Source organism: Neolamprologus brichardi, chromosome 6 (assembly GCF_056152115.1).
Source record: "Neolamprologus brichardi isolate AB-2024 chromosome 6, ASM5615211v1, whole genome shotgun sequence".
Classification (NCBI taxonomy): Eukaryota; Metazoa; Chordata; class Actinopteri; order Cichliformes; family Cichlidae; genus Neolamprologus; species Neolamprologus brichardi.
This window is the reverse complement of record NC_142109.1, coordinates 37,498,556-37,523,050: the sequence shown is the minus strand read 5'-3', so window position 1 is coordinate 37,523,050 and position 24,495 is coordinate 37,498,556. Positions and strand designations below refer to the sequence as shown.

Genomic DNA, 24,495 nt, shown 5'->3' with positions numbered 1-24,495 from the left:
ATGGTTACCCCGCAGCCAAACAAGCCGCACGTGTGCCTGACGGCGGTCCTCATCGTGACCAGCCTGGCGCTCATAGACGCCTACCTGGTGGAGCAGAATCCGGGTTCCCGGAGGCTCGCTGTGTGCGTCACCGTGTTGGCGAGCGACGCGTGTTTCCTCATCGTCCTTCGATACGTGGCCGTCTGGGCCGGGTCAGAGGTGCACACCGCGAGGCGAGGCTATGCCATGATGCTCTGGTTCTTCTACATCTTTGTCTTGGAGATCAAGGTCTACTTTGTTTATCAGAACTACAAGTCCCAGGACGCAGGTGTGGAGGTGGTGGATGTAGGCGTGTCCCGGAGAGGTCTTACGCTGCTGCTGTCCATCTGCATGCCCGTTGTGTTCGTAACGCTGGCTGCGATCGATCACCTGGAGTACTTGCGACCATACAAAAAGAGAGAGGAGATACGGAGCCGCCTGTTCTGGGTGGTGCTGGACCTGCTGGATGTCGTGGATGTTCAAGCGAACCTGTGGGAGCTTCAAAGCGAAGGACTCCCTCTGTGGGTGGAGGGTTTGATGTTCTTCTACTGCTACATCCTCCTGCTGGTGCTGCCGTGCGTCTCCCTGAGCGAGATCAGCATGCAGGGGGTGAACATCGTCCCCCACAGAATGATGCTCTATCCCATCCTCAGCCTCGCCACCATCAACATCATCACCCTCCTGATCCGCTCGGGAAACCTGCTGGTCTACGGGGACATCCGAGTGTCGGGGATCATGATGGGAAAGAATGTGATCGCCATCGTGATGAAGAGCTGCAGCCTGCTGCAGTACAGGAAACACCAGCCGGCGGCTCCTCCGGCGAATCCGGGCGCCGAGATCCAGAAGAACTCTGAGGAGGTGGTTCAGGTGTACGGCGGGCAGCACGCAGGGCTGCCCAGAGTCGTGATTGAGGACTTCACCAGCATCCCAGAAGAGGAGGAAGAGGATGAAGAAGGCGAGGAGGGCGGTGCTGATGCCAGTCAACAAGAGGTGAGCTTGAATGGCGATGAGATAAAAGAAGGAGAAACCCAACTGAAGCGCCGGGACTCGACTGGTTTGGGATAAACGAGCATCTGCGGTGCCGTGGAGAAACTCAGCGGCAGTCCCCGAATCCAACATGTTCCCACTGCGTCGCTGTAAAACCGATCAACAGGTTTCTTCAGATTCTTGTTCATGAACTCAAACGTTTCTAAGGAAAGGTCGTTTCTGTTGTTGATTGTCCTGCTCTCGCTCTGATATAAAAGAATTTCACTTAAAACTGAGTAGAAATCTTCTTGTTCACACAGATTTACGGTGGGGATGTAAAATTCATTTTTAGAGTCCTGAATTTAAACCTGTCACACGTCTCTGAGAACCAGTCACTTAGAAAAGCTTCTTCTAACGCTTGTTGGCAGATTGATGCTGCTCTCGTGTCTGTGAGCAGACATGAAGCAGAGCAGATTTGGGCTCTGATGTAATCTTAGAGACTCGCTCAGCCTGTTAGGGCCATAAACAGAAACACAAATCCAAGCGAACCCTTCCTCGTGTCAGTGTTGAAGCCGCACAGCAGCTCCTCGGCACAAAGAGAAGATATCGTGGATGAAAATGATGATTCTTCACTGCTGAGGAGACGATGCTGGAGCTTTTACCTGGTGTGCTTCCACACATTACACTTATAAAGATACGGATGTGTTGAGTAAAGGAGCGAGGGAGGTGGCGTCGTCACCTGAACAGGTGTAATCTCAGTTTCTGGACACTTTTCAGAGTTTGGTGAAGAAGTTGTTTCTCAGGATGTTCATAAATTATGAGCAACAGACTCAGCGACACGACCAGCAAACGGCTGACAAGGCTCCGTCCATCATCATGTAACTCAGGGCTGAGGTGACTGTGCTGCTTTTGTTGATGACTCATATTTGGAAAAGAAAACTAATAAAATGACTAAAATTTGAAGCCAGAAGGCTTTCAAAGCAAAGCAGCTTTGTGGTCAGTCTAAAAGTTTCCTGTTTGCAGACCCTTCGTTTTATCTGCCTTCAGGTCTGACTTTAAGTTTTTTCCCTCTTATTTCAAAGCCAGTGCACAAACATGTAAACAGAAGCATTCCTGCAGTGCGCCAATGTGGCCACAAGATGGAGCCAGACCTCACACATTAAATAAAGTCATCGTCAGGTAAAGGACAAATTAAAAAAGAAGAAAAAGCAAATTAAAATGTGATGGTGATGATATTTCAGGCAGAAAAACACTGGCAGGAAACTGCTTGTTTTTCTTTCTTGCTGTTCAGCTTCGTAAAGCTACAGACACGTACGAGCACGTTTGTGCTGTTTCTCTGCTCTGTTTAAATGTGCTGCTGGAACAATCACACAGAGGCTACACTGAGACCGCTGAGTTCATTTTTAAACTCTAATTTACCCCCCTCAACCCTGCCGTCAAACACTCACACAGATGTAACTATAAAATGTTATATTTCCTAAACACATCCAAACAGTTTGAAGCATCAGAGGTTGACATAACAGGACTGAAGTCGTCGCTGACGCCCATCAGCAGGTCCTCAGCTTTGCTGTGTCCTTCACTATCAGTCCTCACTTCTAATATGAAGGAAAGCAGTCAGTGAGACGACGTGATCTTCTTTTTGACCTACTTTCCCTGCAGATCAGGGTTCAGGAAGAAACTTGGTTGTTTGTGGTGTGATGAGCATGATGTAAACTGTCTGCATGTGCTGTAGCGCTGATCGTATCAGCTGACTGCTCTCGGCCAGAGGAGGAAAAATCAGCTTCTGTTGGTCTGGTAACCACCTGTCACCTGACTCAGGCTCTCCTCCACATCCTTGTTTATAAAGTGCTTCACAAACCCAAACATGACGACTAACAGCTGGATTTTCCCGTTTCAGTGCAGCAAGCCAAACACCGAACAGCCACAGTGTATCCTCGGTTTAACATAAGATCATTGTTGCAGCACCTGATCGCCGTACACTGATGTTTAGTTTTAGTGTCACTAGTTAGCTGACATTTCAATTCAATTCAGCTTTATTTACACAGCGCCAAATCACAACAGTCGCCTCAAGGCGCTTTATATTGTAAGGTCGACTCTACAATAATACATACAGAGAAAACCCAACAATCATATGACCCCCTATGAGCAGCACTTTGGCGACAGTGGGAAGGAAAAACTCCCTTTTAACAGGAAGAAACCTCCAGCAGAACCAGGCTCAGGGAGGGGCGGGGCCATCTGCTGTGATTGGTTGGGGTGAGAGAAGGAAGACAGGATAAAGACATGCTGTGGAAGAGAGACAGAGATTAATAACAGATATGATTCAATACAGAGAGGTCTGTTAATACATAGTGAGTGAAGAAGAAACACCCAGTGCATCATGGGAATCCCCCGGCAGCCTACGTCTATTGCAGCATCACTAAGGGAGGATTCAGGGTCACCTGGTCCAGCCCTAACTATATGCTTTAGCAAAAAGGAAAGTTTGAAGCCTAATCTTGAAAGTAGAGATAGTGTCTGTCTCCTGAATCCAAACTGGAAGCTGGTTCCACAGAAGAGGGGCCTGAAAACTGAAGGCTCTGCCTCCCATTCTACTTTTAAATACTCTAGGAACAACAAGTAGGCCTGCAGAGCGAGAGCGAAGTGCTCTAATAGGGTGATATGGTACTACACGGTCATTAAGATAAGATGGGGCCTGATTATTTAAGACCTTGTATGTGAGGAGCAGGATTTTGAATTCTGGATTTAACAGGAAGCCAAAACAGGAGAAATCTGCTCTCTCTTTCTAGTCCCTGTCAGGACTCTTGCTGCAGCATTTTGGATTAACTGAAGTTTTTATTTCATGCCTGGTTTCTCTGAGCATGGATGCTGAAGGTGGAGCTGAGGAGTGGAGGGCTGGAAACCCAGAAGAAGAGACGGAGGTGTCTCCTCACGAGGATGTGCTGCTCTTGGATCAGCCCCCCCCCCCCCCCCCGGGCTCTCAGCCCCGCCCTTACCGGTAGCCGGGCTGGAGGATCAGCTCACGGCTTCGCAGAGACTGCCGACCGGGAGAGGAAACGATGGCGGCGGCTGTGGACCGAGGAGGACTCCGGTGGTCCACCGACACGTCAGCGGGGACCGAGGCTGCCGGGGAGCCAGACGGTCGCGGCCCGGTGCCCATGAACCTGTTCGCTACCTGGGAGATCGACCGGTCCTCCCCGAGCTGCGTGCCCAGGTAAGAGGATCGATGCCCGGCAGAGAGGAGAGGACGACGGGCTTCTACACAGCACCTGTTTGTTTGTGTGTGTAAATGTTTTCATGTGTGATCAGTAACGATGCAGCAGGTGCGTTCAGGTGAGTCTGGGGGACTCGAGCCTCTGTGCCTGTGATTACTGATGAATGATGATCTTCAGACTCGGTTCCTGTTGTTTTAGTTTGTTCATTTTTAGCTTCAGTCCAGTCAGAGGTGTGCAGCGTCTGTGGACGCTCACAGGGATCCTGCTGAAAGCTGTCTGCAGTTAAACCTGAACCGTGTGTGAGTTTCTCAGAGGTCTGTGTGTGTTTTATGATCGCACACACCCTGGCATTGTGCTGGATACCTGTGCAGGTGAAGCCCGTCCAGTTGTTTTGTCGTGATGGTTGTAAAACACAGTGTTTGCACAGTAACGTGAAACTCTCCTTTTAAACCGATCAGGTGCAACAGAAGGGAGAGCAGGGCTGTGCCTGCTCGTCGTTCAGCAGTTTATCCACAGGATGACAGGATGGTGTCAGACTTCCTGACGTCAACTTGACGTCAGATCAGCTTCAGTGCTTCCTTTATTACTTCCTTTGGCAGAGGAGACAGCGGAGCATCCTCATAAAGGATGCTCATGAATCAGATCAATCTCGTGTCGAGTTGATCTGATGTAAACTGTTGTGGTTCAAACTGAAGCTGCTCCTCCTCACTGTCCCGCAATGCTCAGAGGTTTCACCTGGTTCTGGCTTATCAGTTAAGACCAGAGACACCTGCAAGGTCATGACCTCAGTGATTACATCAGCTTTCAGCAGCCAATTAGAAATGGACAAAAAATCCTGATGACAGCTGATTAGAGTTCGTTCTTTCTGATCGCCACCTGTCTGTTTCCGGGCAGATTAGCAACATGTTCGTGCAGGGGTTAAGAAAGCCAAGCAGTCGATGTTAATCCTCTTAAAACTCCTGTTGACTCAGGAAGCAGCGAAGAGTAAAGCGAGTCATGCATCACCTGCAAACAGGTGCAAATAATACCTGAAATAATGATTCTAAAGGAAATCTTCTTCATTATGTCGGCGGATATTAAACATCAGAGCGATCAACACTCCGACCGATCCCAGATCAGTCAGCACTGAGTCGCTGCAGCCTGGCCTCACTGCTCCGCTGCTCTGAGGTCAGTCTGGAGACTTGTGGAGCCTCCATCAGCATTTTCTCCAGATCTCCAGACTCATGAACTGGAGCTTCGTCCTGGAAACTGATGATGTGGAGCCAAGTGAGACATTTGTGGGTTAATTCAGAGGTTTTCCCACAGAGCTGTTGCGTGATGAACTCGTGTAACTATGCATGTGACCAATAAAAGATCTTGACTCTCGAGATGAGAGCGATCGATGTGTTTGTCTTCATGCAGCTTTTAAATGATGAACTCTCCTCATCATCACGCTGCTCTGTCAGTGACCCTCATCACTGTGCCTGAGTTTAAGCATCTGATCAAAGTGTCTGTGAAGGTTCTCAGTCATCCAGGTCATCGTAGTCAAAGGAGCTTGCAAAGAAAAGCGTCTGGACTTCTTTAAGTTACTTGAAGACGTTTCACCTTCTCGGATGAAGGTGAAACGTCTTCAAGTAACTTAAAGAAGTCCAGACGCTTTTCTTTGCAAGCTCCTTTGACCATCTGATCAAAGATAACAGCGCCACCATCAGGTCGGCATGTGAACTTAGAAGGACAAGTGACCTATTACAGCCTGGGGCCTGTGCTGGCGCGTGCCCTCTGTCGATACTGAGAGCGTCACTGTCAGTTTCATGTACAACAGTCGTAGGTTTAAAGCTTAACGCACCAAATAAGTGGAACGGGAGGGTAAAACACACGAAACAAACGAGTCATCCACCCACACATTAAAAACAGAAGGTATCCTTCACACAAAGATCTATTTTTCACCTCCTCTGTCCTCGGGAGGGCGGATCAGAGCTCAGGTGGCACTGTTACCAGGATTAGCAGGATTAGCTCCCGCTGGCCGGCGTTGACAGGAAGCTGCAGCCTACAGGACGAGTCCCAGCATGACCTCGCAGTAATGAGGTCTCAGGAGGTCAGCCTCTCACTCAGCTCCCTCAGGACTCGGCTCGATTAAACACGTCCACCTCACTGCTGAAGGGAAGCTGAGGAGGTTAAACAGGCCCCGCCTCCACGATACGTCAGGAATACACGACTGGAATATTTGAAGTGATGGATCTCCGGGTCAAACATGGCCAGAGTGTAAAAGAAGTGAATCACACGGCTGCTTTTTTGTCCTTCATGATTGTTTTTATTCAGCAGAGTCACAAATTTATTTCATTCCAGCATAAAAACGAAAAATGAAAACCATTAACCTCAATAATCAGCCCCAGAGTGTGATATTTACTGATATTTACTGATAATCACTGATATTTACTGATATTTTTTGGGGTGTCTGTAGCTCAGGTGGTCGAGCAGGTTGGTGGTGCGATCCCTGTCTGCTCTCCGATGCATCCTTGGATGCATTTGAGAGGCTTTCAGCCAAGAACTGATTCTGTTTTCAGTTTGTTTTCTTAGCAAACACACTTTGGCTGCTGCCCCTCTGATGGCTTCTGGACAATGGCAATAAGAAGGGAGGGGCCTTTTGGGGAGCAACAGATTAAGTATGGTAAATGGTAAATGGCCTGTGTTTGTATAGCGCTTTACACATCCACACATTCACACACTGGTGATGAAGCTACATGTAGCCACAGCCGCCCTGGGGCGCACTGACAGAGGCAAAATAAAAAACCTGTATTGGAAACCATCTAAAGCTTTAGCAGCTAATTTAGAAGAAAAAAAAACAGACTAGCTTTCATCTCCACATGGACAGAGAGAGGCGCTGGTGTGACAGACAGGAGGCCGAGCAGATGAAGCTGAGGCTGAGAGAGGAGGGAGGGTGGATGTTGGACAAAGGATGATGAAGACAGAGCTGCCAGGCAGGATGAGAAGAGGAAGACCTCAGAGGAGGTTCATGGATGTAGTGAAGACCAACATGCAGACGGTTGGCAAAAGGAATTGCTTGTGATTGTCTTCAAACTGCTTGCCCGTAATGATCTGCTGAAACTTTAGTTGCTGAGTTTCCACCGACTTTGAAGCTGGAGTAAGTTTAGCTGAAGGTGCTGATCAGACTTGTGCTGTGATCTCAGCGTCAGGCTGTCAGTCTGTTCACACTAGGGCTGCCACGATTAGTCGACTAGTCACGATTACGTCGACGACTGATTTAATAGTCGACGCGTCGTTTGAAGCTTTGTAAGATCCCAAAAGACGCAGGAATAAGTAGTAGGATTTAAGAGTGTAATAACGGACTGAAACAGAAGATGGCAGCACTGCATGTACAAGGATGCCAGCTGCCGTTAAACCCCGAAGAAGAAGAAGCTGTGTCCCAGAATTCATAGCGCGGCCCAACTCAGTTTCCAACAATAGCGGCAGCTAGTTAGTTTTAATATTACTCTTATTATTCTTTCTGGGTCACAAAATAAACGTTTAACATATTTTCAGGCGAGAATGTAGCTGTGTAAACCTCAAATATCTGCTCAGTTTATCAAGACACCACATATTTTCAAAAGCGCTCCGACGTTTTCGGAGACGTCTGTTACCCACTAGCTCGATAGCTAGCCGGGGGCTAGGCTAACTAGAGCCGTGAGAACACCGGACTCCCGGCAAACCGTTTTCAAACCCACCGCCGTCTTTCGCTACTCAGGTTAAACATGATATATAAGTCACTTAGATAACTTGAAAATGTTATTGTTTGGCTTTTTTAGTATTTTATTTGTTCCTGAGTAAATCGGTTTGGCTGAGATTAAAGTTATAGTTTTACACAGCTGAATAAACGTCAAGCAGACAGCTGATTATCAGAAGTGTGAGATGCTCGAGAATTTACTCCGGTGTCCTGTTATATTTTAGATAGCAAGGAGTTTATTAAACTTCACCGAAACAATCTGCAAATTTCATTAAAATTTAATAAACTATCATCTTGTCTTTATTTTTAGTTAGCACCTTAAACACTTACAGCTGTAAGCTAATGATAGTGATGCATGCTTGTGCAGTAAGCTGTATGTTTTACGTCCAATGGATGATGATCTGATTAGTCGACTAATCGCAAAAATAATCGGTGACTAGTCGACTATCAAAATAATCGTTTGTGGCGGCCCTAGTTCACACCTGCTGCTGTTTGTGTTGACAGTGAAGCTGCTTCCTGTTTGCTGTGCTCTGCAGGCTCTGCATCCTGACCGTGAAGAAGCTGAAGGTTCTGAGGGAGCTGGACAGAGAGCTCAGCTCCGTCATCATCGCTGTAAAAATCCAGGTGAGATTCTGGCAGTCGCCGGCCTGACACTCACCTGTGCTGTCGATCTGACCCTGGGTCTGTGTCTCAGGGCTCTAAGCGGACGTTGAGATCCAACGAGTACCTTCTTCCTCCTGACGGCCTCATGGAAACAGACCTGGAGCTCACCTTCTCCCTGCAGGTTGCACATTTAACAGAAATTCCCTTCTCAGCATGAGGAACCACACAGATCGCACACTGCTCCTGTCTCTGATGTAAAATTGTGTGTGTGTGCAGTATCTTCACTTCCTGAAGCGAGATGTGAACCGTCTGCATGTGATGGTGCAGAGGAGGAAGAGGTACAAGAACCGAACCATCCTGGGCTACAAAACCCTCGCAGTGGGTGTTGTCAACATGGCCGAGGTACGACAGGAAGCTCTGCTGCAGCAGGAGCTCTCGCCACAGCGTGTAGCACATTTAGCTCAAAGATGAGCCGTCGTCAGATCTGTGAGAGGTGACGGAAAAGTTTAAAACTGTGTGTGTGTCCCAGGTGATGCAGCGTCCAACAGATGGTGCCCACATACTCGGTCTCCATAGCAACCAGAAGGATGCTTCTGTGCGTGCGGCGGAACTGAGTGTTCATTCTCTCTGCAGCCATCCAATAGAAATAGAGGACACAACTGGTCACCATGGCAACAAGGGCAAGGCCTCAGGTAGGAGGAGTCTGACCATCCCTGCATCAGGTACTTGTTATAAACTGGCTACTGATTGGTCAGACATAGAGTAATATACATGTAAAGACACACACACTTTTTTGTTTTCATATTCTATACCCGAGCCCCTCAAACTCACCATCACCTGACTGAGACTCTAAAACCACATTTAGAGTCTCAAACTCGCGGGGACGGGCAGTCTGTGATGATGTCACTGCAGAGAGCTGTGACATCACTCTGTAAATGAAACGCACATCAGGTCACCTGTTCACAGAGAATGGCTGCAGGTGTCGCTACCGCCGCAAAATGAGCTGAGAGAGTGTGTGTGTGTCTGTGTCTCTGTGTGTCTGTGTGTGTGTGTGTGTGTGTCTGTCTGTGTGTGTGTGTGTGTCTGTGTCTCTGTGTGTCTGTGTGTGTGTGTGTGTGTGTCTGTCTGTGTGTGTGTGTGTGTCTGTGTCTCTGTGTGTCTCTGTGTGTGTGTGTGTGTGTGTGTGTGTGTCTGTGTGTGTGTGTGTGTGTGTCTGTCTGTGTGTGTGTCTGTGTGTGTGTGTGTGTGTCTGTGTGTGTGTGTCTGTGTGTGTGTGTCTGTGTGTGTGTGTGTGTGTGTGTCTGTGTGTGTGTGTGTGTGTGTCTGTGTGTGTGTGTGTGTCTGTGTGTGTGTGTGTGTGTGTGTGTGTGTGTGTGTGTGTCTGTGTGTCTGTGTGTGTGTGTGTGTGTGTCTGTGTGTGTCTGTGTGTGTGTGTGTGTGTCTGTGTGTGTGTGTGTGTGTGTGTGTGTGTGTGTCTGTGTGTGTGTGTGTGTGTGTGTGTGTGTGTGTGTGTGTGTGTGTGTCTGTGTGTGTGTGTGTGTGTGTGTGTGTGTCTGTGTGTGTGTGTCTGTGTGTGTGTGTGTGTGTGTGTGTGTGTCTGTGTGTGTGTGTCTGTGTGTGTGTGTGTGTCTGTGTGTGTGTGTGTGTGTGTGTGTGTGTCTGTGTGTCTGTGTGTGTGTGTGTGTGTGTCTGTGTGTGTGTGTGTGTGTGTGTGTCTGTGTGTGTGTGTCTGTGTGTGTGTGTGTGTGTGTGTGTGTGTGTGTGTGTGTGTCTGTGTGTCTGTGTGTGTGTGTGTGTGTGTCTGTGTGTGTCTGTGTGTGTGTGTGTGTGTGTGTGTGTCTGTGTGTGTGTGTGTGTGTGTGTGTGTGTGTCTGTGTGTGTCTGTCTGTGTGTGTGTCTGTGTGTGTGTGTGTGTGTCTGTGTGTGTGTGTCTGTGTGTGTGTGTGTCTGTGTGTCTGTGTGTGTGTGTGTCTGTGTGTCTGTGTGTGTGTGTGTGTGTGTGTCTGTGTGTGTGTGTGTGTGTCTGTGTGTGTGTGTCTGTGTGTGTGTGTGTGTGTGTGTCTGTGTGTGTGTGTGTCTGTGTGTCTGTGTGTGTGTGTGTGTGTGTCTGTGTGTGTCTGTGTGTGTGTGTGTGTGTGTGTGTCTGTGTGTCTGTGTGTGTGTGTGTGTGTGTCTGTGTGTGTGTGTCTGTGTGTGTGTGTGTGTGTGTGTCTGTGTGTGTGTGTCTGTGTGTGTGTGTGTGTCTGTGTGTGTGTGTCTGTGTGTGTCTGTGTGTGTGTGTGTGTGTGTGTCTGTGTGTGTGTGTCTGTGTGTGTGTGTGTGTGTGTGTCTGTGTGTGTGTGTGTGTGTGTGTGTGTGTGTGTGTGTGTGTCTGTGTGTGTGTGTCTGTGTGTGTGTGTGTGTGTGTGTCTGTGTGTGTGTGTCTGTGTGTGTGTGTGTGTGTGTGTGTGTGTGTGTGTGTGTGTGTGTGTGTGTCTGTGTGTGTGTGTCTGTGTGTGTGTCTGTGTGTGTGTGTGTGTGTGTGTGTGTGTGTGTGTGTGTGTCTGTGTGTGTGTGTGTGTGTGTGTGTGTGTCTGTGTGTGTCTGTGTGTGTGTGTGTGTGTATACAGACCGCTCTCCTGATGTGGAGAACTACTGGGAGGACGATGACGACAGCTTCTCCTCTGAACAGGAAGGAAGTGACGACGCAGTCTTGCCTCAGGTGACCTCACCTGTCTCACACATAATCATTGAAATAGAAAAGACTGAAAGCAGCTGTGAGTCCAGCATGAATCAGTTAAACTTCGGGGATGTTGATGTGGTCAGTTCAGTAACAGACGGGGTTTCAAACAGTTTCAGCTGCTGTGGTGATGAAATCAACAACAGGTGTGCGAGAGGAGCAACAATGAACCACACTGAGCTATGAAACCACGACACGATTTAACTGAAACTGTTCACCTGAACAAATGCTCGACGAGCCTCTTTTTTCCCTTCAGGACATGTTTGATGATGACGAGGATGTCCGGGGAAAGATTAAGAAGCCTCACAGGAAAATGATCCGAACATCCTCGCTGACTCAGGTAAGGACCGATCAGAGCAGCTGATGGTCGAGGGGCTGGAGCTGTGTTTTTCACTCTTCTTCTGTTTTCTGTCATTCAGCAGCCCAACTTTAAGCAGAAGTTTGTGGCTCTGCTAAAGAGATTCAAAGTCAGTGATGAGGTTGGTACTCAGCACATTACCTTCAAACTCCATCTGGAGGAACTTCAGGTAGAGCTGTTTATTTTAAACTGGTTTCCTGGTGACAGTCGCCCGTTCTGGGTAGAGCTTTGTAGGAACAGCTAAGTTGTGCAGGGTTTCTTTCCTCAGGATCACCTCTCTGCTTTCCTTGGACCTCTGTGCCTGCTGTCAGCGTCTTTGTACTGGTTCTTCTTGAAGTTTCCAGCTCGATGTCAGAAAATCCTTCAGTAACAATATTGAGTGAAGATCAGGATCAGAGTTGAAAAAGACTTTTCTGTGTTTTGAGTGAAATTTAAATATTTATTTATTGTCGACTGAGTAGCTGAATCAAACACAGCTTTGCTGCTGCAGTGAAAATAAAACCATAACCTGGTTTGTAGGACATGAGTTGTAAAAAGTAGGACCTCTGTGACCCTGATTGGCTCGTTTCCTGCAGGTTCTGGACTCGGACCCCGTGGGTCAGAGTCAGGAGGCCGAGGAGGACCTGGACCTGCTGTACGACAGCCTGGAGGTTTACAACCCGAGCGACAGCGGCCCCGAGCTGGACGACAACGACAGCATCCAGAGCACTCCCAAACCCAAGCTCAGGTGAGCCTGAAACACACCTGTCTGCGCTCACAGCTCGTCAAGCTGGAGAGGAAGTTTGACCTCCAGTCAAAATGAGGTGTGAGGAGGTGACTATGCTGGCTGTTTTCCACCCGCAGGCCGTTCTTCGAGGGCGTCTCTCAGTCGAGCTCTCAGACTGAGATCGGGAGTGTCAACAGTCAGCAGAGAGAACGGACTGCAGCCGTGAGTAAAACATCATCATGTGAACGTCCAGAACCTGAAGCTCCCGTCAGCAGACATTAGTGCATGATTTCAAATCTTTATGTGCTGAAAATCCACGGAGCTGTCCACGGTGCTGAATAATCTTTCAGTCTCCGCTTTCTCTCAGACTGGAATATCATGGAAAATACCTGCACACAGTACTCGGACACAGATGCATATTTGGAAAATAAGACAATAGAAAATTTTAGAGAAAAATTCTGCTGAAAATACACAAACATCAGCAAAGTAAAGTAAAAGAACAGTACATCATTACTGCAGACATTTTTTACTGCTAATATTGACAATGTGCTTTCTATTCTAACATTTGTTAGGTGAGTGAATTACATGTTGATCTGCAGGAGGATCAGACAGCAGCTGTGTCGCCCCCTGCAGATCAAGCTGTGTAACTGCATCCTGCTGTTGTTAAACAGGCAGATCTACGAGGAGACTCTGAGGAGGTGAAAGGAGAGGAGACCGGGCCGAGGGTGAATCTGAAACACACAAAGACACACACACTTGTTATATTCAATTCAATTTTACCCTGACAAATCACTACAGCAGTCGTCTCAAGGTTCTTTGTACTGTAAGGTAGAGCCTACGATAATCCATGCAGAGAAACCCAACAATCATATGACCCCCTATGAGCAAGTATGGAGCCCCGCAAGGGACATGGCAGAAAAAAAATGAAGATAAACTTTTGCAAAACTTTTGCGAGATCGCACAAAACATCAAACTGGGTAACAGACGTCTCCGAAAACGTCGGAGCGCTTTTTCAAATATGTGGTGTCTTGATAAACCGAGCAGATGTTTGAAGTTTACACAGCTGCATTCTGCCTGAAAATATCTTAAAAGTTTATTTTGTGACCATTTGTGAGTGATAAGAGTAATATTAAAACTAAGTAGCTGCTGCCATTGTTGGAAACTGGAATTGACTGGGCCGCGCTATGAATTCTGGGATAGGTGACGAGCCAGTCGACGAAGGCAGTCCCAATTCGAAGGCTGCTCCAAATGCATCCTTCGTGGCCCAGCCTATCCTTTCCAACAATGGCAGCAGCTACTTAGTTTTGATATTACTCTTATCACTCACAAATGGTCACAAAATAAACTTCTAAGATATTTTCGGGCTGTGTAAACTTCAAATATTTGTCTATATTTGCAAAAGTGCTCGCAAAAGTTCATCTTCATTTTTCTTTCTCCCATGTCCCTCGCGGGTCTCCGTAAGCAAGCACTTTGGTGACAGTGGGAAGGAAAAACTCCCTTTTAACAGGAAGAAACCTCCAGCAGAACCAGGCTCAGGGAGGGGCGGGGCCATCTGCTGTGATTGGTTGGGGTGAGAGAAGGAAGACAGGATGAAGACATGCTGTGGAAGAGAGACAGAGATTAATAATAATTGGAAATAAATGATCTGAATTTCAGGAGCGGGACCACGCCTCCAACACGCCCCCTCCAGTTCTTGTCTATATACACATCCCCAGCTCTACAACTTGTCCGTTCTTGTTTTCGTGGAAACACCTTTCGAGAAAGTCTTTAACACAGCTTATCTTACACGAGTAACATAATCTTTCTCACCCTTCCATTTGCTTACAATCGCGTCCGTCAGCACCTCAGATGAAGGACTACACAGCTCTGCTTCATCGGTTTCCCTCCCAGCAATCCAAGAAACGCAAACACTCTGAATGTCATGGCGGCGCTTCAAAGAGACCAAATGTTGCCCAGGATTTTTCTTGCCAGCCAATAATCTGCTACGTCGATCCTTTTATCTGAACTCCGTCGTGCACAAAATTCCTCAAGGCATCCCTTCACTTCTCATGTGCTTTCACATGATGCTAGTGATTCAAGATTCAAGCTTCGTTATTCATCACATGTACTTGTATAACTATGCATCATTTAAACCCTCCCCCCTCGACACCGAATTCAAAACAATTCTCCAAGCGAAGGCTTTAAGACTGCTCACCATCACCTCTCTTTGTTTCAGAAATCAACACAGTAGTTATCGCTACCTTACCCAAACTAAATTACTCAGCCGAGCACCCCTCTCCATCTTCTACTCTAAGACAAGCTCACGTAAGAGTTTACGAGCCATCAAGCCATTAACTCAAGTAATGAAGCTCTGACAGGTCAAAACCTGTCAGAGCTGACATGTCCTGGTCCAAAATGACTCCAAGGTTCCTCACAGTGTTACTGGAGGCCAAGGTAATGCCATCCAGAGGAAGAATCTGGTTAGATACCATATTTCTAAGCTTTTCAGCGCCGAGTACAATGACCTCAGTTTGATCTGAATTAAGAAGCAGAAAGTTAGCAGCCATCCAGGTCTTTATGTCTTTAAGACATTCCTGCAGTTTAACTCATTGGTGTGTTATCTGGCTTCATGCACAGATAAAGTTCTTCTTCTTGTTTTCCACAGAAACCTGAAGATGATGTTGCCATGGGAACAGACACAGGCCCAGCTGCCAAACTATGTAAAACAGAGTCTCAGACACACATGTCACCAAGGTACACACACACACACACGTGATGTTGTTCCCAGATGTTTGAGCTCATACAGGTATGAACAGCTGTGTAAAAACGCCTCACACACCTGTGTGCTCCTCCTGCAGTAACACGGGAAGTCAGTCGTCTCGCCACACGTGGATCATCGCTATGAAGGACAGACAGAACTCGAGAATGAGCAGCTTCGACAGTGAGACATCGTCTGATTGCAGGATACCTGCTCCACAGGTGAGAAGGCGTCAGTTCCAGGCGTTTAAGCCTCTTTTTATTAGTAGCTAGTCGGATCGACTCATACTTTTTTAGCACCTTCTCAGCCGGGAAAGGTGATCTGAGCAGAGACTGAAATGTGATGTCATCAGCCAGCATGCTACCAATTGCACTAATATTGCACATCAGGGATACAGGGCGAAAGTTACCATTGTGTATGGGATGTGTGTGTCTGTCTGCACGTGTGTGGTCATCTGTGAAGTCTTTGTTGTAGAGTCTGACAGCCTCGATGTCCATACCTTGGATGTTCAGTGGTTGCAGTGGAGGATGTTTGTGCCTGTGGAAGTCTACCACCAGCTCCTTGGTTTTACTGGTGTTGATCTGGAGGTAGTTCAGCTGCACCAGTCCACAAAGTCTTGGGTCAGTTCTCTGTATCCATGTCGTCCCCATCAGTGATGGGCCGCCTGCAGTCATCAGAGAACTTCTGCAGGAAGCACTGGGTGGAGTTGTGGGAGACGTCTGCAGTGTAGATGGTGAAGAGGAACGGAGCCAGAACCGTTCCCTGTGGGGCCCCCGTACTGCAGACGACCCTGTGCGACACACAGCCCTGAGTCCTCACATACTGTGGTCGGTCGGTGAGGTAGTCCAGGATCCATGTGGGAGCTGTGGGACTCTCCCCAGCCTCAGGTTCAGGTTGAAGAGGTGCTCCATCACCCAACAGGACCTGACAACCCTTGAGCTGAGTACCTGAGTACTGGATTGTAGTGGAAAACCAGTCAATTCGAGTCGAGTGGTGCCTAGTTGATCCAGGCAGGCACTAATGGAAAAGGGGCCGTAGTGTCAGCAGGAACATGTTCCACCACCAGGTGTCAGTGTTGCTCCTGCTTTGGTGTTAAAATCAGTGATGCTGCATGCGGTCACCTCATTATCTGTGTGTGTGCGTGCGCGTGTGTGTGTGTGTAACACTTTAAGACACATCAGGTCTCAATGGGGAAAATCGTGCTGATATCTCTGATGCAGACGAGTAACATGTTAGGAATGAAAGGATGCCGTATTGTTTGATGGGAATGAAAATGATCAGAGAGGGTCAGATTTAGGTTCAGGGTCAGAGTGAACTGTGTGTCTTACCTGTATTTCTTTAGCTGGGTCCACATCCTGTTGTCACGGCGTTTCTTGTGATAATGGCGGATGGCGTGAGGATGAATTGAGGCTCCGCTTTGGGGCCCTCGGAGGAGGCTGGTGTTAGCTCCCGGGCTGGGCAGATGTGCATTTACTAATGAGAAGTGAATGAATTGAAAAAAGGATGTTGGTCGGGCAGGGGCGGTCACAGATAGACAGCGAACCAGGAGGGGGGTGTTTGAGGCCCCCCTACTGAAATTCAGATAACTTATCTCCAAATGAAAGACAGACACAGTCACTGTACTGATTCACTTTTGGAGCCTCAAGTGGGCACTAGAGGAACTGCAGTACTTCATATCTGATACTAAAGACCGGTGCTTGTTTTTAGGTAGCTAGAAAGTCGGTTTTGGATCAGCTGAACCACATCCTGTTCTCTGAGGATCAGATGCCTGACTCCATTATCCTGATCAACACCACAGACTGGCAGGGACAGGTACGCATCCTTTTTCTGTCTTTCAGGGGCTGAGTTCAGTTTCTATGATCGTTCAGAGCCCAACGTGTCTTTGTCTGCGCTGTCCCTCCTTAGTATCTCTCTGAGGTTCTGTTCGATCAGCCAATCGTCTGCACTGTTTCAACGGCTGATGTTCAGGCCGCCTTCAGCGCCATCATCGGACGCATCCAGAGATTGTAAGAACATCTGATCCGTACTTCTATTCAGACATCAGTGTTTGAATCTGGCTGAGCTCTGAATCCTGTCCTGCATCGCTACGTCCAAAAATTCATCTGATTATAAACAAGTTTGCATAGATATATGTATGAATATGTATATATATATATTCATACATATGTATGAATATATATTCATACATATGTATGAATATATATTCATACATATGTATGAATATATATTCATACATATGTATGAATATATATTCTCTCTGACCTGAATCTGTTTCTGCAGCTGTAACTGCAACTCGCAGGCTCCGCCCACCATGAAGGTGGCAGTGGGAGGAGATCAGAGCTACCTGACCACAGTGCTCTGCTGCTTTGTAGAGCAGCTGGCCAGCAAGACGTCTGATTGGTTGAGCTACATCCGCTTTCTCATCATCCCTATTGGTGCGCCTATCACACACACACGCACAGACACACACGCACACACACACACACAGCAATGTAACTGTACTAAATTGAGTAATCACAGTACAGTTACAGTTATGCTGTTGCTCATGTTACAGAGCTGCACACCAGGTGTGTAGAAGGAAAAATAAACATCAATCAGCTGATTTCAGTTCATATGTGGGAGCAAACAGTGGAGCTGTGAACATTTCTGGACTTTTATTACACAAAAGGACGAGCGAGTGGTGGTGAACTGAGACAATGATTTAGTGAAACATACACATACTTCAGTAAATCATTGTCGAGCACCGTCTGGAGACGCCAGTATTTGTTCTACATCTGCTGATCATTTGGTTTTTGTGCTCTGCTGCTTGTTTGTTCAGCAAAAAGTTGGGTGAAAATTACATTTTCTTCCTTTTTGTTACAAATAATTTAATTGTAACAAGTATTGTGCAGTTGTTAGTTTGCAGATTTAGTAAATATATATCATTCAGAAATCCTGTCATGGCCCTGAGTGTGACGACTGAGCGTTTTGTATTTCTTTATATTATTCGATGTTGTTGTTTATTCTGTTATGTCTTTTGTTTGAGCCATTTGTTTGGTTTCTGTGCCTGCTCACACTTCTTTGTGTTCCCTCTGTCTGTGTGGTGTCACACCGTCTGTCGGGTTCTGTCTCATGTGAGTGTTGTCAGCGTTGATTTCTCCCAGGTGTGTTCCCCTCCTGTGTCCCATCCCACGATTACTCCTGTGAGTATTTAAGCGCTGTGTGTTCTCCTGCCTGTTGCTGGTTTGTGTGCTTTCCCTGCATCGTCCTCTGTCTCACTGTATCAAGGTTTGTGTTTGCTTAGTTTTCCCAGTTTAGGTTTTCTCAGCTCGGTTTTCGCCTCACCTTTGTTATATGTTCACTCTCCATTAATAAAGCTCCCTCATATCAGTAGTGCCTGCGTCTTGGGTCCTTTAATAATTCCACACGGTTTGCCCTGCTAACCATGACAAAGACACCATTCTTTAACAATGTGAAGTTTTTATTACTGTGTGCTCAAATATGGGACTTATATTTATTTATCTTAGCTGTCATGGTTTTGACTGGCTCGTATTTTAGATGCTCCAGAGCAGTCAGTGTTTCCAGGAAGTGTGCTCCTCTTACTGTGACTGTGCCAAAGTAATCAGTGTTCACCAAAATGGTTTTATCCACAGTAACATCTCAGTGTGAGCAAACAGAGAGAAGTGAACCATTATTTCTATAATGATGTTTTGAGTCTTTTGAGGCTTGGACAGGTGAAGTCACAGACGATTTAATAAAGCAGCTCCTCAAAACCTTCTTACATCTCATTGGACTCACAGCTCCTTCGTCCTGTTCATTCAGGTGTTCAGAAAATATCTTCTGAAAGCACACAGTGCAGCAGTGAATACAGACACCGTTAGAGATTGTTCCCCTCGCAGGAGTTGATAGAGACAAAAATATGCAAATCACTTTGGAAGAACTGACCTTTAAATCCAAAAAGCCAATCCTGTAAGTCACAGTGCTGGGACCAGTGTATTTCTATCATTTATGTGAGGCTAATAAAAGCTTGCATTTATTTTAGAGATGAAAGCCGTTCATCCAGAACCAGAGCTGCTGTTTGATGAGCTTCCATGTTACAGGTTCATACGTGACTGTAACATCCTGGAGGAAATAAAATGATTGCTTGTGTAACTTGACACGTTTCTTTCACAACCTGCAGACGTGTTAGGACAGGGAGCTGCTGTCGATGGTGCATCCACCCAGGTCAAAACATCTGGACACAAATGTGTGGAGTCATGATGATTAATGTCCCAAATACACAGTATAAAACTCTACGTTTGACACACAATCCGGTCGTTAAGTGATGACGTGATGAATCCTACTTCAGGCCTAAAGTAGTCTGCGTTTAATATGCTTTTGTGTTGTTAACATGTTTAATGTTTTGTATTTTCTTCTACTTAATCTCAAAAAGCTCCTAAAACAGTCAGTGATCACTGTTGACCTCCCTCGGCTTTTATTACTGCTAATCATTTATTTAAGCTCAGTTTTTAAAACTTTAGGATGTAACTACAGCCCAGCCCATGCAGCAGTATATGAATGACTAACCTCGTATTGTGGATGGATTATCTTAGTTGTTCTCCTGCTGAAGTTTGGTCCTTTTACAGCATCCTGCCATGCGATTACATTTGTTCCTGACCACCGAGAACACTCACGTTAACTTTTATCGAGTGGAGAAAAAGTTAGCTTGTTTATATTATGCTAACATAGCTGTGTCGCTAGCGGTCACGTAGCACATCATTATATACCAGCTAGCCAAACTTCAGTAACCCTACAAACGTCACTGCTGTTTAGTTTTCTGTCTTCATTTATGTTGGAAGTGATAGCAGAGCTGTACGTTTGAATTTGTTTCCAAAACCCCGCAGTCAGGACATGCTATATTGTATTTAGATAGAAGCTAGCGAGCTAACTTCCTGCTAACTTCTAACTCCGTTAAATGTCATAAATTCCGTTTTCATGGATGCCTGGATGTTAAACTCAATTGTTACACCTGGTAGAGCAGAACGCTGATCATTTTATTAAAGATGAAAGACTTTAGACAGTTTTTCAACTCTCAGTAATGCCATAGTGATCGTTTGATATATGGACCTGCAGCGGAGTTTAGGCCCAGACACGGCTAGTGACGTCAGACTTAACGACCGGATACCAGACAAAGGATGTTCTGGTGTTCCAGCCTGAAACCCCTGCACAGGCGTCTCTGCTGATAGCTGCATGCGTGCTGCATGGTCCTGGACGCCTGTTCAGAGTGTCTGGCAGAGGATATGTGAAGACCTGTGTGTCTGTTGTCGATTGAGTGGATGACCGGTCACAGCATGCAGATGGTGCTGTGGGGTGTTGTCATTGCGGGTCCTGGATCCACTATTCCCCACCGTGGTGGGCTGTGGGGAATAGGGGTGCTTATTGCATATCCTTGTAAGGGCCTTTCTCTACCACCTGGTCTTATCTCAGTGCACTTTTCTACTTGTGCTCTAACCTTTTCTTACGTTCTGTTTCCTTTTTTCATTTTCACCACCATTCATTCACTCTCCATCTCTCTATGTTTATACTTGATAAAAAATTGTATTGAAATCAGAGACATTCGATCAGAAAGTGTTTTAAATTTGTCAGGTTACAGATGGAGTGACCTACATTCCTTCTTTTGACCAATGACCCCGACATGGATCAGTGAGCAGGTGCTTCATGTGTTGAGTTTTGGGTAAAGACCTGAAGCTTCTTACATCCTGACACAGTGAGAACTTGACTCATACCAGCTGCGTTTCCAGTAGCTGCTGGTGAAAGCTTAACGATCCAGAGCTCTCTTTAGATCTGAGTAGAGCTCCTTAAAGCTTTGTAGAGTTCATGTGAGGCAGCTCATTAGGCTGGTGGACAGCATGTTTTGGCTCATGAACCTTCCTCTAATGCGTTTCTCTGCAGGAGTCCACCCGCTGGCCAAGTACCTGTCTTCCCTGGATGGGAAGTTCAGCGGTTTGTTCATGGACGCCGGCTGGAGGGAGCTGTTTGGACGCCCGGAGCCGCCTCCTCTCGGTAGGTTTCCTCACAATTATTGCAGCCTGACATCTTAGCAGCAGGTTAATGAGCTGGTTTCAGTAAAACAAGCAGACTCTGTCGTTTCGCCTCTTCTTTGTGTCATTTACTGGTTGAAGCATTGCTGCTCTGGCTGAGAGTAGCTCTGTCTCTTCAAACACAAATCCAACCTTTCCAAGTGTTTTTTGGACCCAGGATAAAAACCACAGGATGTGATGTTTGTTTCTGACAGATCCTGTGGGTGTAGCCGGTCGGGTTTCTCAGTATTTGGCCGGAGCGGCTGTTTCTCACCTGTGTCCGATCTCCGAGGCCATGCTGACCTGCAAACACAAGAGGTATGTTCCCCTCAGCATCAGGATCTGACCGGAGATAGGGAACGCTCATCAAACACTTCCTCACTTCCTCTTTGTGTTTGTTGCACAAATGTAGTTTTTCTCCTTTGCTGTAAACCTCCACCACTCGAGTTCTGACCCCTGTAATGCCTTCGGTCTGCTTTCGATTGCTGGACGGTTGATGCCACTGAGCAAAGCTGTGTTGCAGGAAAGCGCTGCAGCACAGCTGGTACTTTGTCGCTCTGAACCCGTTTATTTATGGTTAAAATCCTCCCAGCTGTTCAGAACGATGCGTCCCAAGCAGAAGCCACGCCCTGCTGGCGGTAAAGTTCAGGGTGTACCAGTGAAATAATGTTTTTCTGACAGAGCGCGACAATAACTAAATAAAAACTTGCAGTATTGCATTATTGTGCATAGGTTTGAGTGTCCTTCATCTTTCTTAACTCTTACTTTTCTGTATTCTCCTGTACGTGCCGCCAATTGGCAATAAAAACCTTTGAGTCTTTAACGCACCGAGAGCTGAACGCTTCCTGTTTGCTTTTCAGTCAGGACCAAATCACAGCAGCACCCAGTGGCCATCGTAGGAACTGCAGCAAGAGAAACTTTCATTCATAACGAAACGATCTTCTCACTGTTATCGGTTTATTTTGCTCTTGCTCCACAGCCCCGACGATGACTCCTGCCAGAAGTTTCTTCCTTTTATCGGGGTAAGAAATGCTGCTGTGCTCCTGTGTGTTCCTGTAGGACACATTTAACGGCAAACACGTCGGGTCACGGTATAGCAGAGACAAAGACAGTGCAAAACCTTCAATTAACAGGAAGTGGTCCAAAAAAAAGTCTTTAAACTGATAAATGAATTTCATAAAGTTTCACAGCGAGCTGCATCAGCTCTTCTTTGAACTGTCTGTAAGCTGAGGATGCTGCTGGATGTTAAAGCTGGATTTCAGCTGCTCAGCAGGCTTTGCAATGCTTTCTACCCCCTCAGCTGTAAAAGGCTGATCGGGTGTGCTCGTCCCCCCGCAGGGTGGGCGACCGGATGGTGTGGACCTTACATTGATACCACAGGTGTATCTACTATTTTCAAACAGGTGACAGGTGTGTGCTGCAGGTGGAGTCTTTAGGACAGCATGGTTGAACATGGTGAATGGACTGTAGCGCTTTTCTTCTCTGCTTGAGCACTGTGCTATCGTCTGCTGAACGAAGAGCTGATGGCAGCTTACATCTGGAGCTCTGCTTCAGCATTGATGGACCAACGCTACACCTGCCACGTGCGCTAACATGCTAACGTGCTAACATGCTAACGTGCTAACATGCTAACGTGCAGCAGCAGGGACGTAAAGCAGATTCTGGAATGACAGGTATGTGACGGACATAACAACTGTTTCTGTGCCTGTTCTCAGCTGGTGAAGGTCGGCATCGTGGAGCAGAACTTCATGTCCACCTCAGGTATGCCTGCCCCCCCTCCCCATGCCCTTTGACCTCTGACAGCCTCTGATGTCTTTGTTAAATGCTCCTCTTGCCCCTCCACAGTGGACTCTGATGACATCATACTTGGATCTCCTCCCTCCCAATCAGGAGCACCGATCAACATCACCTCGACACCTCCTCCCTCCCCCTCCACCAGGTACTTCCTGCCTGCAGTTTTTCCCCAGACGAACGCCGTTCCTCTGCGATCAGAGTCGTGATCCTCCTTTTCTTCTGTGCAGCTGTCCCACAGAGGTGATGGGGCTGCAGGTGGACTACTGGAGCAGCCAGGGTGGAGGAGGAGAGCGGAAGAAGGAAATCGGGATGAAGAACACGCTGAAGAGCAACTTCCGCTGTCTGCAGGTGTCGAGGCTCAGCGGAGGAGAGCTGATGAGCATGACGGTGGTGACGAAGGAGAAGAACAAGAAAGGTGAGGAAGAGGAGGTGAGGTGAAGATGAAGGTGTTGATGAAGGTGATAATGAAGGTGTGTTTCTCAGTCATATTTCTCAGTAAGAAGGCAAAGGAGAAGGAGGCGGAGTCAAGGAGTCAGCTGATAGAAGGAATCAGCAGGTTGATCTGTACCTCCAAACACCAACACAGACTCAGAGGTACACACACACACACACACACAGACACACACAAACACACACACACACACACACACACACACACACACACACACACACACACAGACACACACAAACACAGTACCATAGTAGTACCATATCACCCTATTAGAGCACTTTGCTCTCGCTCTGCAGGCCTACTTGTTGTTCCTAGAGTATTTAAAAGTAGAATGGGAGGGAGAGCCTTCAGTTTTCAGGCCCCTCTTCTGTGGAACCAGCTTCCAGTTTGGATTCAGGAGACAGACACTATCTCTACTTTCAAGATTCAAACTTTACTTTCTGCTGAAGCAGTCACAGCATAGAGCACTTTGAGGTGACTTTGATTTGGCGCTGCATGAGTTGAACTGAATTCCTCCTCGTGTCTCTCAGTGTCCGTCGACGGCGTGGAGTGGAATGACGTAAAGTTTTTCCAGCTGGCGGCTCAGTGGCCGACACACGTCAAACACTTTCCTGTTGGAATCTTTGGATACAACAAACCCTGACCTTGCTCGCTCTCGTCGTCGTCCGGATCACGTGACCTCCCTGCGGACGCATCGTGCTGAGCTCCTGGTGATGATGGGCAGTAAACCTGTAACCCCTCCTCTCAGTGTCAGCAGAGCAGCAGAAACCTCGTTTGCCTTTTTCTCTCACATCATGTTGGAGTAGAAATATTTGTACCTCATCAGAAAGTTTTTTATGTGATGGATGTGTCTGACACGGAGTAAGTAATGTGCACATGTTTGTCCTGTAATAGTAATGTTAATAATAGCATCTTTTATATATGGCTCAGATGAGTTGGTTAATTAGATTTTTAACGAGTAGTCTTTCAGTGGAACTCATTAAACTCAGAGTTTGGCCTCTGTTTGAAGTGACTCTGATCATTTCTGTAACAAAAACACAGAGACAAAGATCCCAGAGAGGACAAAGGGTCCACAAAGAGACAAAACCAGCAGAGACAACGGTGTGACTGTTTTAACCCTGTGAGGTCTGTCATCAAAGGTGCGAACAGCCAGGAACTCTTAGAGAAAGCTTTGTTGGAAAAGCTTGAATAGTTTT

The 24,495-nt window shown here is 46.9% G+C and overlaps 1 protein-coding gene and 1 pseudogene across 2 annotated transcripts; both read left to right on the top strand.

The window, feature by feature from the left end:
- LOC102785946 (transmembrane protein 121 pseudogene) lies at positions 1-1,083 on the top strand (annotated as a pseudogene).
- A 2,919-nt stretch (positions 1,084-4,002) lies between these two features.
- Positions 4,003-24,391, top strand: LOC102785657 (phosphofurin acidic cluster sorting protein 1-like). Of its 2 annotated transcripts, none has more exons than XM_087842265.1 (24): positions 4,003-4,192; positions 8,430-8,517; positions 8,588-8,677; positions 8,773-8,898; positions 9,026-9,188; positions 11,106-11,197; positions 11,472-11,555; positions 11,635-11,694; positions 12,149-12,300; positions 12,417-12,501; positions 12,951-13,004; positions 14,924-15,012; positions 15,117-15,237; positions 16,724-16,828; positions 16,922-17,022; positions 17,297-17,451; positions 20,927-21,037; positions 21,270-21,372; positions 22,034-22,076; positions 22,770-22,815; positions 22,900-22,993; positions 23,076-23,263; positions 23,332-23,442; positions 23,830-24,391. In XM_087842265.1, exons 1-24 carry the CDS (start codon positions 4,038-4,040, stop codon positions 23,940-23,942), a joined length of 2,529 nt encoding a protein of 842 aa, XP_087698391.1. In that variant the 5' UTR covers positions 4,003-4,037; the 3' UTR covers positions 23,943-24,391. The 2 variants fall into 2 exon arrangements, with proteins under 2 accessions (XP_087698391.1, XP_087698392.1); XM_087842266.1 differs by having other exon boundaries at positions 4,009-4,192; positions 12,417-12,526; positions 12,967-13,004.
- Positions 24,392-24,495: the final 104 nt, after the last annotated feature.

What these genes read in the sequence shown, in the direction of transcription:
- LOC102785657 (XM_087842266.1), top strand. Translation starts at nt 4,038, where the DNA reads ATGGCGGCGGCTGTGGACCGAGGAGGACTCCGGTGGTCCACCGACACG. An exon ending in GAACTTCATGTCCACCTCAG is followed by an intron (nt 22,816 to 22,899) that starts GTATGCCTGCCC and finishes GCCCCTCCACAG; the next exon opens with TGGACTCTGATGACATCATA. An exon ending in GAAGGAGAAGAACAAGAAAG is followed by an intron (nt 23,264 to 23,331) that starts GTGAGGAAGAGG and finishes TGTGTTTCTCAG; the next exon opens with TCATATTTCTCAGTAAGAAG.